The sequence below is a fragment of the Chiloscyllium plagiosum genome, unplaced genomic scaffold (genome assembly GCF_037043375.1).
Source record: "Chiloscyllium plagiosum isolate Xiang-an unplaced genomic scaffold, Cpla_swu_hap1 HiC_scaffold_10, whole genome shotgun sequence".
In the NCBI taxonomy this organism is placed as follows: domain Eukaryota; kingdom Metazoa; phylum Chordata; class Chondrichthyes; order Orectolobiformes; family Hemiscylliidae; genus Chiloscyllium; species Chiloscyllium plagiosum.
This window is the reverse complement of record NW_028270148.1, coordinates 8166871-8186289: the sequence shown is the minus strand read 5'-3', so window position 1 is coordinate 8186289 and position 19419 is coordinate 8166871. Positions and strand designations below refer to the sequence as shown.

Sequence of the window (19419 nt, the reverse complement as noted above, 5' to 3'; positions counted from 1 at the left end):
TGAATTGTACATTTTGACTATTTTCTCTTGGAGAAGTTCAGCCAGAACCCTAGAGATAGCAGTATTGGAGGGGAGGTTTGGGTTAATCTACCGACAATGTTTAGAATGAATGAATATATAGATCAGCCATAATCAAATTGAATGACAGAACAGGCTCAAGGGGCTGAATGGCCTGATCCTATTCCATGAACGTAATTTGAGACATGGTGTGTTGTGAATGGAAGGAACTAGTAATTTTGAAGCAATTTCCAACAGTCTCCACCACTGAGGGCTTTCCTGAGCTCATGCCTCGCTCTGCTGTAGATCCATTGGTCAAAATTGATCACTGGGATTAATCAATAACTGCCAAGGGAGTCCAGGATGATAGAGAGTGAACTCGATGGAATTTTATCATTTTGAATCTTGCAATTCCTATGTTAAAAAGGGGAAACATCAAACGGCAAATGGATAAAAAATTAATGATACTCTTAAGAAAATAATTATAACTTCAAGTTTTTTCAGCCTCTAGCTTAGGAGGAGCAGGTAGACTAAAGATTTGTTGAGGCAAGTAAAGGAAAGTTCAGGAAAAGTGTAGTCATAAGGAATTATAAAAGCCTGGAGGTAAATTCAACAGTTTGCAGACACCAGAAGGGAGGGGTGAAAATGCAAGTCATTCACTAAGAGAACACGAGCAGATGTATCAGGTCTGAAAGTCAAGCATTCTCTGGCATTTAATATTTTTGTGGCAAATACTGCTGCTGGGCAATGAAAGTGGAAATTAAACTTTATTAGGCAAAAGTGAGGACTGCAAATGCTGGGAACCAGAGTTTAGATCAGAATGGTGCTGGAAAAACACAGCAGGTCAGGCAGCATCCGAGGAGCAGTAAAATCGACGTTTCGGGCAAAAGCCCTTCATCAGGAATGACTAGAAAAAATGACGAGACTTTATTGTCAACAGTTAAACAATGGTTAAATTAGGGATGAAAAAGGCACGTCAGCGTGTTCGTAACACTATAACCAGCAGCAAAAGCTCTGCCAGTCTTCAGAAATTTGGCAGGATTGGAGTCAGTGACCTGGCACTCAGAAAACCCTTGGACCTTGCAGCTGGTACAGATAGTTCCTCAAGTGCAGACAATGTGGACAAAACAGCATTCATTGCCCATTCCCAGTCAGTCTGAGGCCATTCAGTGTCACCACGTAGAGCAAGTCAGGACTGGAGTCACTTGTTAGTCCAAGCGAAAAATAACAGGTTGAAGGAAATTGGTTGAACTATTCCTCAAGTTTTGCAATTGTTCACAGTGGTATTAAAATGGGTCCCTCCAATCTGCTCACACCTGCTGGAAGGTAGAAATTGTGGCAGCTCATTGCAGACAGAACAATCCGACAATTAGGAATGAAGGATAATGGGGAAAAGGTGAGAAAGTGGAGTTGAGGGTAATCAAATCAGCCATGATCTTACTGAATAGCACAGCAGACAGGATGAGCAGATTGGCCTTTTGTTATAGGGGTCTATTGAATGGAACCTAGGCCCTTCAACCCATCAAGTCTATGCCAGTCAAAATCAAGCATCCAACTACTCCAAACTCATTTTCCAGCCCTTGGCCCATAGTCTGACACATGGCCACAGCCTACATTTGCTCCTGTGCCCTATGATCTGATGATTGAGGTCAAAGGATTGAGAGGCTATCCCCAAAGCACAAGAGTCGTAGAATCCCCACAGTACAGAAAGAGGCCATCGTTCCATCGAGTTTTGGAAATTCAAATATATTTACACAATGTCAGCTGTTCCTCTGTGCTTCCCGATGAAGGCCTTGTACTCAAAGTCGACTCTCCTACTCCTCGGATGCTGCCTGATTGGCTGTGCTTTTCCAGCACCACACTTCTTGCCTCTGTATATTCTGCTTGGTATTTCCCAAAAATGGTTCAATAAAATATTAACCAGCATCTATGGGGTGGCTTAGTGGTTAGCATTGCTGCCTCACAGTGCCAGGGACCCAGGTTCAATTCCCGCCCTGAGCATCTGTGTGGAGTTTGCACATTCTCCCAGTGTCTGCCTTGGTTTCCTCCAGTCTCCTCCTACAATCCAAAGATGTGCAGGTTAGGTGAATTGGCCATGTTAAATTGCCCGTAGTGTTCGGTGTAGGGAAATGGATCTGGGTGGGTTGCTCTTCGGAGGGTCGGCGTGGACGCGTTGGGCCGAAGGGCCTGCTTCCACACTGTAGGGAATCTAATCTAATCTATGGGACCAGGAGTGTACTGGTTGATCAAATATTCCAGAAAATCAGGTTTATAAGATCATGAGGAGCATGGATAAGTTGAATAGACAAGGCCTTGCCCCAGGTTGGGTGAGTCCAGGCCCAGAGGGCATAGATTTAGGGTGAGAGGGGGAAAAGATATTAAAAAGGGACCTTAGGGGCAAAGTTTTCATGCAGAGGGTGATGCGTGTATGGAATGAGGTGCCAGAGGAAGGGAAGGAGACTGGCATGATTACAACATTTAAATGGCACCTGGATAGGTACATGAATAAGTAGTATTTAGATCGGTTTGGGCCACGTACTGGCAAATGAGACAAAATTAATTTAGGATATCTGGTTGGCAAGGGCAAGGTGGACCGAAGGGTCTGTTTCTGTGCTGCACATCTCTATGGCTCTATGAGGTCCACAATCAATGTAAAATACACTAAGTCATAGAAAATCCCCAGGATACTATGAAGTCACTCCTCAGCCTCTAATGCTCCAGGGAAAATAGCCCCAGCCTATTCAGCCTCTCCTGATAGTTCAAAACACCCTCCCCACCGAAACCCTGGCATCATCTTTGTTAATCTTTTCTGAACCCTTACAAGTTGCACAGCAAAGTTCGAAGTATTTAAGGAAAATTGACTTGAAACTGAATCAACTGTTGATATTTTTTGTGGCCATTCGATCGAACAAGTATATTGACATAGAGGTAAAGAAATTTAAAATAATAATTGGACAAAACAATAAAGAAAACTATGTGGTATTTGAGGTACATAATGCTTGCCAATTCAAAGCAAAAAGCTCTGCTATTACATCTGTAAAATGGACTCTACCATTTTCCTGATGACAGATATTAAGCAAGCTGGCCTATATTTACCATTTTTTGTCTCTTTCTTTTTTGAAAAAGGGTGTTATATTGGCAGTTTTCTAATCCTCTAGGACTTAAGAACATAAAGATTCTTGAAAGATCTCTATATCCCATGATAACCTCACTCAAGAAAAATTCAACTACAATCAACATAAGTTTTAATTAAACCATAGCATCTACAACACCTTGTGGAAGAGATTTCCACCACTTTTTCAGATGAAATGCCTCTAGATTTCATTCGTGAACAGTCTAGTTCCAATTTAAAAGATTGTGCACCATTATTCTGTACTCAACTGGACACAGAAGGCTATGTATTTTAAAATGGTTTAGCTGAATTTGCACCAGGTTGGCTAAGTGAAAGCTGGTATCATGCCAACAGTTCAATTTGGTATCTGAAAGACTGCAACTGCACTGACACGGATCATCCACAGGGTGCTGCTTCTGAATTTAACAATGGACATCATTTTTAAGATGCCTAGACTAAATGCTTCCAGACTGTGAATAACGTAAGTGTACATCACCTAAGTCATAACCAGATTAGAAATGCATTCGAATTGTACAATTATAGACTGGTACGACAGTCTGTGCTCAGGGTGATGCCATCTTTCTGATGTGGACGTCAAACTGAGACACCATCTCCGGTGGAAATAAAAGATCCCATACTTCAAAAAGAACAAGGCCAATAACTATCCTTCAACAAACAATACTAAAACAGATTGCCCTGTGTTACCATGCAGTTCATGGGAATTTGCTGTTTGTAGAATGCAGTGTTTCTTACAAATGTGACCATATTCCAAGAGTACTTTGGCTGGGCCTGTATTCTCTATAGTTTCAAAGAACGAGAGGTGATTTCATTGAAATTTATAAGGTGTGGCTATTTCCCCTGGATGGTGAGCCTAGAACCAGGGGCGTAGTTTCAGAATAAGACAGAGGCCATTTTATGACTGGGATGACGATGTATTTCTTCATCCAGACGGTGGTAGATCTTTAGCACTATCTACTTTAGAGGGCTGAGAAGTTCAATCTTTTAGTGAGTTTGAGACAGAATCCTTCAGCTTTTGGAGACTGATGACATCAGTTATTGAGGTGGATGATCAGCCACGATCTGGAACAAGGGAAATGTGACAGTACAGAGAGCAGCCATTCTGTCCATTGTATCTGTGCAGGCAGAGAGAGAAAACCAAACTAGCCAGCCATTCCAATTCCACGTTCAGGTCACAGTGCTCCAGCTACCTTTCAAACAGAGAGAAGATTTTTGCCTTCATAACCAAACCAGGCAGTGAATTCCAAACACCCACCTCAAAGAGGAGGAAAATGTTTTTCCACATATTCTCTCTAATCCATCCAGCAATAATCACAAATCTAAGTATTAGAGTCATAGAGATGTACAGCATGGAATCAGACCCTTAGGTCCAACTTGTCCATGCCGACCAGATATTCCAACCCAATCTAGTCCCACCTTGCCAGCACCTGGCCCATATCCCTCCAAACCCTTCCTATTCATATACCCATCCAGATGCCTTTTAAATGTTGCAATTGTACCAGCCTCCACCACTCCCTCTGGCAGTTAATTCCATATGGGTACCCTCTGTGTGAAAAAGTTGCCCCTTAACGTCTCTTTCATATATTTCCCCTCTCAACCTAAACCTATGCCCTCTAGTTCTGGACTCCCCCACCCCAGAGAAAAGACATTATCTATTTATCCTATCCATGCCCCTCATGAATGTATAAACCTCTTTAAGGTCACCCCTCAGCCTCTGATGCTCAAGTGAAAACAGCCCTAGCCTATTCAACCGCTCCCTCCAACCCTGACAACATCCTTGTAAATCCTTTCTGACTCCTTTCAAGTTTCACTACATCTTTCCAATACGAAGGAAACCAGAATTGCACACATTAGTCCAATACTGGTCTAACCAATGCCCTGTACAGCCGCAACATGACCTCCCAACTCCTGTACTGAATACTCTGACCGATAAAGTAAAGCAAATCAAATACCTTCTTCACTATTCTATCTCCATGCGACTCTACGTTCAAGGAGCTATGAACCTGCACTCCAAGATCTCTTTGTTCAGCAACACGCCCTGTGACCTTACCATTAAGTGTAGAAGTCCTACTAAGGTTTGCTTTCCAAAAATGCAGCACCTCGCATTTATCTTAATTAAACTCCATCTGCCACTTCTCAGCCCATTGGTCCATCTGATCAAGATCCCATTGTAATCTGAGGTAACCTTCTTTGCACCTCTAATTTTTGTGTCATCTCCAAACTTACTGACTATACCTCTTATGCTCACACCCAAATCATTTATATAAATGATGAAAAGTAGTGGACCCAGCACTCACCACAGTAGTGGACACCAACACAGAATGATGGAGCAGGCATGATAGGAACAGATTTAGGTCAGTCAGTCTATGTGCCAAATGTCACATTGAAGGATGACTTCTGACAATAGAGGTAGCCATGAAGAGAGACAAGATAGGCTATAATTGTTTCTCTTAGAGTGGAGAAGGATGAGGCAGGGGTTCTGACTGAGGTGTACAGGATTATGAGGGCATAGATAAGGGAGATAGCAAGAACTATTTCTTGGTAGAGGGATTATTAACCGGGTCATCGATTTAAGCTTTAAATGGGAATTAAGGATGATTTGTTCATGCAGGGTGTAGTGAATAACTGGAACTCACTGCCTGAAATGATGGTCAAGATGGGAACCATCACAACATTTCAGAAGTACATAGATTATCACTTCAAATGCCACAGCATACAAGGCTATGGACCAAGTTTTGGAAAATGGGATAGATAGATGCTCAATGGCCAGCACAAACATGATGGGCCAAAGGTCCTCCTTCCATGCTGTACAGATCTATGGCTCTATGGTAGGCTGTATGTTGCTCAAGTGCACCCAAAGTCGAGAGTGTGGTGGTGGAAAAGCGTGCCGGTCAGGCAGCATCCGAGGAACAGGAGAATCTGGCTTATGCTCGGAACGTTGACTCTGCTGCTCCTCGGATGCTGCCTGACCTGCTGCGCTTTTCCAGCACCACACTCTCAACTCTGATCTCAAGCATCTGCAGTCCTCACTTTCTCCAAGTATACCCAAAGTTCTGTAGATCTTCTCATGACTGGAGAGTGCAGTGCCAGATCAGCAGAAGCGACCACAGAACTGATTGTCCATGTTGTCATTGTTGATGATGTTTCACTACTGCCCTCCTTCTGGGCATGTGGGAGTTTTGCAGCTGTGGAGGAGATGGTCATCAAAGAAGCACTGAAGCTGAACCAAGTTTTAGTGCTCACCTCCAAAAGGGGTGTGTCAGCTCAATGTTTTCCCGAGTGAGATGGCCTGCATTATAGAGCTTTGTCATGTTCACTTCCAGTATGTCAATATATTGCTTACACTGATCACCTTGATGAAGTTTGCCCTGAGACAATGGCTGATTTTTGTTTATTCTTTCATGCAATGTGATCAAGGCCAGCACCTGTTGCCCATCCCTAAGTGCCCTTGAACAGAGTGCTTTGCCAAGCCATTTCATAATGCAGTTAAAATCAATCTCAGTGAGTTGGATAACATAGGGTCTGAGTTCCCTGATTGGGGCTGTTAATAAGGGAGGCAATAGCCGAGTGATATTATCATTGGACTTTTTTTATAGATACTTTTATTGAAAAAAGAAAACTTCTTAAAGTTTTTTTCTTTACAAAATTACAAAAGTAATACAAGTATAAACACCAATATAAGGTTAAATAAATAAGAAAATAAAATTTTAAAATAACCGAAATTACAAACAAGAAAAAGGTGAAAAACCCAATAAACTACTGATCTATCCTATAAACAACCAAAACATAAAATAGGATATCATACATTACTCTGAGGGTGAAGGCACCTCCACACATCTACTAGCCCTAGCTCTTTATTCAGATCTGCCATTGTCTAGACCTAAGAGGTATACCCAAAATGCTCTCAGGTATCCTATCTATCTCTGGGTCCATAATGCAGTTAAAATCTCCTCCTATAATTGTACGGTGGGCCCCAAAAGCCATCAACTTAGAAAAGGCTTCTGTTACAAATTTAAAGGGGTGTGCTGGGGGCAATAAAGATTCAAAATTTCATATTCTACTCCATGTATTAGGGCTTTGATCAATATGTATCGTCCAGACTCAAGAACCCCACCCAAGATACTTTGAATAAAAATCAGAGAAAATTCACAAATGAGAGAAATCTTTAAAACATTTTACACCAACACAATTAAAAACTATTCCTAAGTGCAAAGAAAAACACAGAACATATTTGAAGGGAGAATTTCCCCCTTGCTCCCAGAGGGCATGTCTACCTGGCAATAACCTCACCATAACCTTTTCGAACTCAGGCCCTGCCCTTGGCCCAGGTGTTATAGAATGGAGTAGACAAAGTTAAAAGTGAGTGACCCATTCCCTCCCCCCCCAACCACACCTAGGTGCATTGAACAAGGGTAATACAAAATATAACTATATAAAACTACAAAGTTACAATCCCCGCAAGTATTAGGTGACTGAGTAAAATGACAAAGAAGAAAACCCCGCACTAAAGACAGATAAAACAGAACAAACCACCTCCCCCCGACCACACACACACACACACAAATCGAATAGGCCGCACAGCCTGTAAAAAAAGAAACAAAAGAGAGAGTAAAGAACAAGCCCCCACCTCCCCATCCCTAGGAAAGACAAAAAGGGAAAGAAATAAAGAAGGAAATAAGGGTAGACAGGGGGAGGCAAAATAAAATCGTTATCCTTATCGTTTCAGTCCCACAGTCTATTTAGGAGAGTCCTAGAATTCTTTAACTTTGTCCGGTGATCCAAAGTTATACACGATCCTTCGTGGCTGAAGCGGAGCGTTGCTGGGTAACGCACAGAGTATGCAATATTTAGGTCTTTTAAATGTATCTTCATCTCATCGATTGCCCCCCTCTTGCAGAGCACGGTTGGAGAAAAATCCTGAAATAACATTATCCTGGAACCCTTGTGTATCATGGCCTGGGGAACCTTCCCCATGACTCTGGAGGCTTCCAGAGGCATTTGTTTATCTCTATAACATTGGAGCCAGAATAGAACTGGGCGGGGACGCTGGTCCGACCCGGGCCTGGGTATAGCAACCCAATGGGCACACACCTCCTGCACCTGGCCCTGATCCCAACTCCAACTTTAATATTTGAGGGAGCCATTGCTCCAAAAAGACTGTGAGCTGGCCTTCTTCTTCCCATTCGGGAAACTCGATTTTTTTCGATGGCCCCGATTGTCGAGGTCGTCGATGTGCTCCTCCAGGGTCTGGATTTGCTACTCGAGAGCCCGGACCTGACCCATGGACGACTCGGCAGCCGACTCCGAGGCCGCAGCCCTGACTCCGCCCCTCTGACGCGCTGTTCAATTTTTGGATTTCTTGGTCATGCTTCTGCAGTACGACTGAGAACAACTCCCACCAGGACTTGGATTCTTCATTGAAGCCGTTGATCTTTTCCTGGAGTTTGTTGATCCCGGAGATCAGGCCCACCTCTGCAGGTAACTCCCCTGAGGCGGCCGCGGACGTCTCTGCTGCTGCGGGGGTGGGGTGGGGGAGGGGTCCCTGTCTGTTGCGAACTGTGGGAATGTTTGCCCTGAGTCATTTTAAAAACAACACCAAACTGTCCAAGTTTGATGTACAATGACTCACTGTGCTGGGCAAAAGCTATCTAAAATGATTTAAAGGGTGTGGTGAAGACAGGTACCCCACTTTGCCTGAGTCTTAGGGAGAACACTACACACTCAGTCTTGCTGGGTCACTGTCGTCTTGAATCCCCCCATCACTGGACTTTTAATCCAGAGATCCAGATAATGTCTGGGGGCTTGAGTTTGAATCCTTCCATGGCAGGTGGTATAATTTGAATTCAATAAATATCTGGCATTAAGGTTCTAATGACCATTAATCCATTGTCGATTGCTGGAAAAAAACCATTTGGTTCACTAATGTCCTTTAGGGAAGGAAACTGCCGCTCATACCTGTTCTTGCCTGCATGTGACTCCAGACCTACAGCAATGGGGTTGACTTTTAACTTTCTTCTGGGCAATTAGGGATGAGCAATAAATGCTGCCTAGCCAGCGACTCCCTCATCCCGTGAATAAATAAAGAAAAATAAATCTGATCCAATCAAGGAGCCCTAGCTGATAGATAAAACCAGGAGCATCAGACAGTCCAACACTCGGAGAGCTGACTCTGAGGGAGCTGGATCAGTGTCAAGGGCTTTCCATATGTAAATGAAGGGTGACTAGGTGACGTGTCACCCGCCTCTGTGGATTTATTTCTGCAATATTTAATTTAATCACAACTAATTTGTACCCTAACCCCACTTACTTGCATTGGCTCCCCAGGTACTCATACACAATAAAAATATTAATAAGACAAGAACACAGTGGCTCAGGTGATACGGTGGCTCAGTGATTAGCACTGCTGCGTCACTGCGCCAGGGAACCAGCTTTGATTCCAGCCTCGGGCAACTGTCTGCTTGGAGTTTGCACATTTTCCCTCTGCCTGTGGGGGTTTCCTCTGGGTGCTCTGGTTTCCTCCCACAGTGCGTGGGTTAGGTGAATTGGCCAAGCTAAATTTCCCAAAGTGTTCAGGGATGTGTCGGCTCGGTTCGGGGAATGAGTCTGGGTGAGATACTCCTTGGAGGGTCAGTGTGGACTTGTTGGGCCACCTGGCCAGTTTCCACACTATAGGCATTCTATTCTATTTTATTCTAACACTGTGGAGGAATTTCTTCTCTCTGATGGTTGTAGATCTTTGGAAGTCCTTGCCACAGAGAGCTGTGGGGGCACAGTCCTTGTGCCTGTGTAAGGTTGAGTTTGATAGATTTTTGATAAGTCAGGGAACCAAGAGTTATAAGGACAGAGCAGGAAAGTAGGTATGATGATTGTTGGATCAGCCAAGATCCTATTGAGTAGGCTCGAGGGACTGAATGGGGTATTCCTATTTTTGACAGTCTTATGGTCTTATTGTATGCTTTGTTAACTGCTGTCTCCACCCATCTCCACCCCCACCTTGATCTCCGCCCCCACGTCGATCTCCGCCCCCACGTCGATCTCCGCCCCCACGTCGATGTGCACCCCCACGACTAACTCTGCCCACATGCCTAACTCCGCACCCAACTCCCAGCTCCAGCCCCACACCAGGTCATAGCTCCCAGCCCTGCCGTATTTTCACCATCCCTCGAGACCTCCCCCTCTCTGAGGATGAACAATCAGTCTTCAGCAGAGGTCTCACCTTCATCCCCCTATGCTCCGGATCAATGGGTTCGACACGCGGCTAGACATCGAGCATTTCTTCCGCTGCCTTCGCCTCTGCGCCTACTTCTTCAACCAGGACTCTCGCCCACCCTCGGATGACCCCTTCTCCCCCTCCAACACACCCCATCCACCTGGACACCCCGTGCTGGCCTCTTACCCGCCCTCAATCTCTTCATATCCAACTGCCGCCACGACATTGACCGCCTCAACCTGTCCACCCCTTTCACCCACTCCAACCTCTCACCCTCACAACATGCAGCCCTCCACTCTCTCTGCTCCAACCCCAACCTCACCATCAAACCGGTAGACAAGGGAGGTGCAGTTTGGCGCACCGATCTTTACACCGCTGAGGCTAAACGCCAACTCGCAGACACCTCCTCCTACTGCCCCCTTGAACTTGACCCCACCTACCACTACCAAACCATCACCTCCCAGACCATCCATAACCTCATGACCTCAGGAGATCTCCCATCCACCGCCTCCAACCTCATAGCCCCACAACCCCGCACCGCCCATTTCTACATCCTGCCCAAAATCCACAAACCCGACTGCCCCGGCCGACCCATTGTGTCAGCCTGCTCCTGCCCCACTGAACACATCTCTGCATACCTCGACACTGTCCTGTCCCCCTTAGTCCAAGAACTCCCCATCTACGTTCGGGACACCACCCACGCCCTCCACCTCCTCCATAATTTTCCCGGCCCCCAACGCTTTATCTTCACAATGGGACATCTACTCCCTATACACTTCCATCCCCCCATCACGAAGGCCTCCAAGCCCTCCTCTTCTTCCTCTCCCGCTGACCCAACCAGTACCCTTCCACTGATACCCTCCTTCGACTGACTGAACTGGTCCTCACTCTTAACAACTTCTCCTTCCAATCCTCCCATTTCCTCCAAACCAAAGGAGTAGCCGTGGGCACCCGCATGGGCCCCAGCTATGCCTGCCTCTTCATCGGATATATGGAACAGTCCATCTTCTGCAGCTACACTGGCACCACCCCCCACCTTTTCCTCTGGTACATCGATGATTGTATTGGCGCTACCTCATGCTCCCACGAGGAGGTAGAACAGTTCATCCACTTTACTAACACCTTCCACCCCGACCTCAAATTTACCCAGACCGTCTCAGACTCCTCCCTCCCCTTCCTAGACCTCTCCATTTCTATCTCAGGCGACCGACTCAACACAAACATTTACTACAAACCGACCAACTCCCACAGCTACATAGATTACACCTCCTCTGACCCTGCCCCCTGTAAAAATGCCATCCCATCTTCCCAATTCCTTCACCTCGGCCGCATCTGCTCCCAGGAGGACCAATTCCACTACCGAACAACCTAAATGGCCTCCTTCTTCAAAGACTGCAATTTCCCCTCCGACTTGGTTGACGATGCTCTCCACCACATTTCCTCCACTTCCCGCACCTCCGCCCTTGAACACTGCCCCTCCAATCGCCACCAGGACAGAACCCCACTGGTCCTCACCTTCCACTCCACCAACCTCCGGATACATCGTATCATCCTCCGTCATTTCCGCCACCTCCAAACAGACCCCACCACTAGGGATATATTTCCCTCCCCACCCCTATCAGCGTTCTGGAGTGACCACTCCCTCCGCGACTCCCTCGTCAGGTCCACACCCCCCACCAACCCAACCTCCACTCCCGGCACCTTCCCCTGCAACCGCAAGAAGTGCAAAACTTGCGCCCACACCTCCCCTCTCACCTCACTCCAAGGCCCCAGTGGATCCTTCCATATCCGGCGCAAATTCACCTGCACCTCCATACACATCATTTACTGTATCCACTGCAACCGATGTGGTCTCCTCTACATTGGGGAGACAGGCCGCCTATTTGCGGAACATTTCAGGGAACACCTCTGGGACACCCGCACCAACCAACCCAACCGCCCCGTGGCTGAACATTTTAACTCCCCCTCCCACTCTGCCAAGGACATGCCGGTCCTTGGCCTCCTCCATCGCCAGACCCTGACCACACGACGCCTGGAGGAAGAGCGCCTCATCTTCCGCCTAGGAACCCTCCAACTACACGGGATGAATGTAGATTTCTCCAGCTTCCTTATTTCCCCTTCCCCCACCTTATCACAGTCCCAACCCCCGGATTCAGCACCGCCCTCTTGGCCTGCGATCTTCTTCCCGACCTCTCCGCCCCCATCCCCTCTCCGGCCTATCACCCTCACCCTCACCTCCTTCCATCTATCGTATTCCCAGTGCCCCTCCCCCCAAATTCCCTCCCCTCTACCTTTTATCTCAGCCCGCTTGGCACACTAGCCTCATTCCTGAAGAAGGGCTTATGCCCGAAACGTCGATTCTTCTGCTCCTCGGATGCTGCCTGGCCTGCTGTGTTTTTCCAGCACCACATTTTCCAACTCTGGTCTCCAGCATCTGCAGTCCTCACTTTCTCCTAGTTGATCTACCCATCCTGTCGTCTTCAATGATCTGTGCACATACCCACTCAGGTTCCTCTGCTCCTGTACGCCTTTAGAATGGTAACCCTTGTTTTAAATTCTTTCAATGCTCTTCTGGACACCTATCTTCCCAATCCACCAACTTGTCAATATTCCTTTGGAGTTCCCCACAGTCCTCCTCACAGTTGCAATCCTTCTAAGTTTAGTTTCATCTGAAAGTTTTGAAACAGCCCCCAGCACACCAAGTTCCAGATCATTCATATACCGGTCGGGAAAAACAAGAGCCCAGTATAGAGCCCTGAGGAACGCCATGACAAATCTTCCTCCAACTCAAAAAGTATCCATTGAAAGTTCACAGATTTCTATGAGAAGCAGGCCTTTCAGCCCATTCTAACCATTCCAGCCCATTGAAAGAGATTATGCCATTCGTCTCAATCTCCGGTTCATTCCACCTAACCCTGCAAACCTGGTAAAACTCAGCAGAAACTAAAAATTCAATCACAGGATTGGAAATTTTTCAGTTTCAAAGCAAATATTTGGAGTTAATTAATTAATTGCAATTTCATTTTTTAAAAATGCTTTCAGTTCTTGCTATTCTGATTTGAAAACACTGCTCCTGTCCCCAAGGTTATCCTCTCATAGAGGTCGAGGTCATTTTCCAGTCCTTCACTCAAGCTGTTATTTGATATTAATAGATTCATTCAAAAGCAGAATAATCATGGACATTTATCATACCCACCCAGAGCAAACAAGTGCCCTAACGGTTTTTTCCAATATGTGCAGAGAATGATATTTGACTGCAATATCTTTCTCTCTGCAGCCCCTTCCCTTGTGTCTTTCAGTTCAATAATTTCAATTAGAGGAAATGATAGCAAGGAAATAGCAACATTCTTTCAGCCCAGTGTTTAACAATGATAAGGGCAGCAGTTACTAATTTCAGTACAAAAGCAGGAAGACCACTGCAGCAGAGTTTCCATTCCAACAAACAGTCCAATTTTATTTTTTGAGCGAATAAGGAAAACTTCTTTTTCCTCACTGAGAGGTAACTTTGTTCAGTTTGTCTGGTGAGCTGACACCTCACAGTGTCTGGTTTTCACTGGCTCCACTGAACTGATCATGGATGTCAATAGGACTGCGAATTATTCAGTGAGTTACTCGTTACCTGACAGATTTCTTGGTAAGTTGCACACAAATTATCTGCTGGGATTGGAACTGATTGTTTTGCTGTTGTAAAGTGTTAATTTAGGAATATCAGTGGGTTTGAGGAGCTCTCCAGTTCACTCTCGATTTTTCTTTCCTCATTTTTTTCTCCACTTCACACTATGTCAGAGATTCTCCACCTCTATTTGGTTTATCTCTTTCATATATTTGTCCAGATATCATTTTCTTCCCTTTTCTCTCTCTATTTCTTACACATGTTCTCTGTTACTTTACAACTGCCTTTTCCAATTAATTCTACTCCATTGTACTCTCTTAATTACTCTGCCTCACTCCCTCATAGCCCAATACCTTAAGTTTGCTCCGTTTTCAGGTACTGGTCACTCTGCGCCTTTCCATTCATTATACTGTCTCCCACACTCTTTTTCTCAGCCATTCTATGTTGCTTCTCTTTGTACTTCCATATCCATTGTTTTCATTTTTGCCCATCTCTGACTTATGTTGCACAGAGAACACTTGAAGAGATGATTAATCACTTAGAGTGTACTCTGACCATCCAGCAGGTAGACAGAAGACTGGAAGAAATAGGAACGGAAGCAGACAGTTCAGTCCATCATGCCTGCTCTGGCATTCAATGGGATTCTGGCTGATCCAACATTTCTTATGTCCCCTTTCCTGTCCTTTCCTCATATTCTTTGATTCCCATATTGATCAAGAACTTATCTAGCTCAGCTTTAAGTAAATAGAAAGTCTCTGCCTCCACAGCACTCTGGGCCAAAAGATGCACAACCATCTGAGAGAAGAAAATTCCTCCTCATCTTGATCTTAAATTGGTGCTCCTTTATTCTGAGATGATGCCTTTTCCTCCTAGACTCTACTATGAGGAAAAGCATCCATTCAGTATTTACCCTATCAAGTCACTTACATGTTTCAATGAGACCACTTCTGCTCACAAGACAATCCCTCCATACCGGGAGTCATCTGAGTGAACCTTCTCTGAACTGCCTCTGACGAAATAATATTTCCCTAAATAAGGGGATCAAAACTGCTTAGAATACTCCAGATGTGGTCTCGCCAGCATGTTGCACTGTTGTACAGCACTTACTGTAAGTTTTCCCTACTCTTATACGCAACTCCCTTGAAATTCGGGCCAACATTCCATGAACCTTCCTGATTTCTGTTGTACCTACCTGCTAGCTATCTTTATTTCGTGCACAAGTATCTCCCAGGTCAGAAATCAGTTTTTCCAGTCTTGAATATCCTGTGTTCCAAACCTCGCTTGTATATTTCCATGTTTCTCCCTCAGTCTCTCTACGATGGAATGCGTCACTCATGACTTTGTCTTTCCGTTCCATTCCTGTTAATCTCTCTGAATTAAAGCTCTTGCTCTTCTGAGCAATAAATGATTTAGAAATGCATCATGCACTTCTTAAGTCACACATTCAAGAAAACGTTCTTGGAAAGGGAAAGTTTTATTTGATAGTTTTTGAGTCTGACTGGATTTAAAACCAAAACAAAGCAGGCTGTTCAATCCAACTTTCATTTAAACTCCACTTTTCGATGCAGCTTCCAAATATTTGACTGTCCTTTTCAGTTTGATTCATAAACCCACTCTCCAGCTTTGCTCTTTCTTTGTGAAACAAATTCCCTGCCCAGAATCTCCCAAGTTGAGGGTTGAGAATGCCAGTGCAAAGCTACAAAACCCTGAGCTGGTTTAACAGTCGTCATTCTCTCAATCGGTTCAGATTGGGACTTCTGCCCATCTTCGAGGAAGCCCCACCTCCAGGAAAATTGCAGGTCAATTAGATGACTAGCAGACCTCCAGTCCCAGCAAAGCCATTAGAAACCCATGGATAGGAAGCAGCTGTCGCCCTGAGTTGAAGGGTCAGTAACAAGGGGCCATTATTTCATGGATTAAGGACAGGACATTTAGAGGGAATTTGAGGAAAGGTCTTTTTTCACCTGGGGGTGATGGGGGCACAGACTGGGGGGACTGTTGAGGCAAGAAACCTCACAAACTTGAAAAGTAAATCTCTAATGAGCACTCGAAAGGCCATAACATTCAAGGCTATGGGTCAAGTGTTAGAAAATGAAATTCGTATGGATAGGTTAGCACAAACCCATTGAGTTGAAGGGCAGCTTCTGTGGTATTTGACTCAATGCAGCTTCATTGCTGGATTTGATACCTAGATGTACATGGAAGGGGTTTCATTAGAGCCAGGCCAACAGGTCCCAATGTGTGGGATGGAAGTTGCTGCAATTGGGAGGACAGTGTCTACTGCATGCCATAAGCAGGTGGAAAGCCAAGTCCTGGGGCACATTCATTTGACACAGAGATCTGTAGGGACCAATCACCAAACCACAACCAAGTCATTAGAGTTCACCTTATTGTTTTGTTCCATGACTGTTGATGAAATACTACCAGAGCAGGAGGTTGCTCTTGTTGTCACTGGTTGACCACTTAGGGGCTCAAGACCACAATTGACCCATTGAAAGGACAGATACAATTCCTATGGCAGCAAGATAGTATAGTGTAATTAAAGTCTAGTAAGGAAAGGATATACACAGTGAGTGGTAGATCCCTAGGGAGTACTGAGGAATAAAGGGACCTTGGTGCACAAGTCCATAGATCCCTGAAGAAGTCAGCTCAGGTAGACAGGGTGGGGAAGAAGGCATATGGGATGCCTGCCTTCATCAGTTTGGGTATAGAATCTAGGAACAAGGAAGTCATGTTACAACTTTCCAAAATATTGGTTAGACCACAGATGGAATATAGGTGGAAGGCACAGATGGAATATTGTGTGTGGTTCTGGACACTAACAGAAGGATGTGATTGTATTGGACAGGGTGCAGAGAAGATTCACCAGGATGTGGCCTGAGATGAAAAGTGTCCGTTGTGAGGAGAGATTGGATAGGCTAGGTTTGCTTTCCTTGGAGCAGAGGACGCTAAGGGAGAATCTGATTGAAGTGTACAAGAGCTATAGATTGAATAAAGCATGAGAATATTTTCCCCATGGCAGACATGTCTAAGACCAGAGGGTACAAAAGGACTGGATGGGGTGTAAGTGGCTTATGGGAGATTTGAGAAAAATAATTTGATCCAAATATCAATAGATCTGTGGAGCACACTGCCTGAGAGTGTGTTGAAGGTAGGGATTCTTAAAACATTGAAGAAACATCTGGATGTATACTTTAAATTCTGGGGCACAGTAGGCTGTAGAGCGAATGCAGGTAAATGGGATTAGTGTAGTTTGATGTTTGCAGGTTGGCATAGACAATGTGGGCTGAAGGGCCTGTTTCCATGTTGTTTGACTCTCTGGCTCACTAAAGAATTGTAACTCAAAGCCACCTGAATTTATGCCTGATCTAGATTCAGTAACCCTTTCTTGAGAGGTGTGAGCAAGAATTCCACCAAGGACTGCTCTCCCACAGGCCTCAATCCTTAAATATTTAATGACATTTCTTAAAGGGGACACACCCTCTATCATGATCATCTATCAAATTTGCGTCAACAATATATTCTGTCATCACAGAATTGTCATATGAGTGTGGATCTAACCAGACTCTGTCTCTCCGTGCCCTGACCAACCATCAGTCTCCACCAACCCCTTCCCAATTGGAAGACAGTTGACCTTTAACGTCGCAAACAATTAGCAAGGAAGGAACCAGATGGTTTGGGAACACATATGACTAACAATGTGCTTACCTGAAAGTGAGCAGAAGAATTTAATTCCGGAAACCAGAGCACACAGATTCCTCTTCAGCTGGAACTTATTTTGTTTTACAAGCTGCAAAATCCACCTTCTCAAGTTCTAGTAATTCAAACAAGGACTCCTCCCTCCTAAACAAAATGAAACAGGCTGTGTTAACCCAGTAACATTTTTTTCACATGCTTTTGACAACAGGGGCATAAAAATAATTGGTGTTAATCCAAAGAATATTTGGGAAAAGACCACCCTAGTTTCGACCTCCAGTTACTTGAGCACATTACTCAACCTAACATTTAGACAGTACTGAGGGAGTGGCAGAGAAGTTTGTGTCTGTCTTCACAGAGGAACATACTAGAAATCTCCCAGAATTATAGATACAAGAGACTGTCTAAATAACTTCACAGAGGCCAGTATCTGTCAGTAAGGTGCCCTTTATTAACACATGAATAGTCCTTGATATCAGTGCTGGCTCATTCAGCATCAACTACTAAAGTGTCAGCATCTCTGATATTCACCTTTTTATCCATCAGCCAGGATGCCCTGATTGGACCAGATTAATTCTCCTCATATTCTATGAGGAGAATTTGAGTCAAAATTTTGGCATCCAAAGGGTGGGGGTCTGGAATGCACTGGGGACAAGTATGGGGGAAGGAGTAATAGAGGCAGGAACCCTCACCTTTAAAAAGTACAGTACATGGATGAACTTTTAAATGTCATAACAGTCAAGACTGAGGGCTGGAAAGTGAGATTAGTGTAGATAGGCCAGACCATAAAACCATAAGAAATAGAAACAGAATTAGTCCATTTAGTCTATTTAGTCTGTTCCACCATTTGATCATGGCTGATATGTTCCTCAATCCCATTAATTTGCCTTTCTCCCAACCCTTGATCTGCTTACCAATCAAGAACCTATCTATCTCTGTCTTAAGTACACTCAATCTCCACAGCCTTCTGTAGCAATAAGTTCCACAGAGTTATCATCTCTGGCTGAAGAAATTCCTCGCCATCTGAGTCCTAAAGAGTCATCCCTTCATTCTGAGGCTGTGCCTGAGGTCCTAGTCTCTCCTTTTGGTGAAAACATCTTCTCTACATCCAATCTATGCAGGCCTCTCATTATCCTGTAAGTTTCAATAAGGTGCCCCTTTGTTCGTCAAAACTCCAATAAGTACAGACTCAGAGTCCTCAACCATTCCTCATATAACAAACCCTTCATCCCTGCAATCATTATTGTAAATCTCCTCAGTAACCCCGCCAATGCCAGAAAATTGTTCAATAGATACAGGGCCCAAACTACTCATAATATTCCAAATATGGTCTCACCGGAGCCTTATACACCCCCAGCAGTACATCCCTGCTCTTGTACTCTAGCCCTTTTGAAATGAATGCTAACATTGCATTTGCCTTCCGAACCATGAACTGAATCGATATGATAACTTTAAGAGAATCCTGACCTAGGACTCCCAGTTTCCTTTGAACTTCAGTTTTCTGGAGCCCGTCACATTTAGAAAATAGTCTGTGCCTCTATTTCACAGTTGCCCACATTGTATTCCATCTGCCACTCTTTCCCCACTCTCCTAGCCTGTCCAGGTCCTTGTGCAACCTTCCCGCTTTCTCAACTTTATCTCTCCCTCCACCACCATTTGTGCCATCTGAAAACAGAGCAACAATGCCCTCAGTTCCTTTGTCCAGATCATTATAATTAAAAGTCCCCTTTAACCCCATTCTCTGCCTTCTGCCAGTCAGCCAATCCTCTATCC

General features: G+C 44.8%; 1 protein-coding gene across 2 annotated transcripts in view; it reads left to right on the top strand.

Annotated features, from left to right (window-relative positions):
* Positions 1 to 19419, top strand: part of LOC122548150 (myc target protein 1 homolog) — a 154563-nt gene that overhangs the window by 114537 nt on the left and 20607 nt on the right. The window contains exon 1 of one of the 2 annotated variants that reach the window (XM_087991064.1): positions 13774 to 13971. The exons of the other annotated variant lie outside the window; for it this stretch is intronic. Coding sequence (XP_087847190.1) covers positions 13911 to 13971 — 61 coding nt within the window. The 5' untranslated portion in view covers positions 13774 to 13910. Of the gene's footprint in view, positions 1 to 13773; positions 13972 to 19419 lie in introns of those variants that run through there. 2 annotated transcript variants of the gene reach the window in all.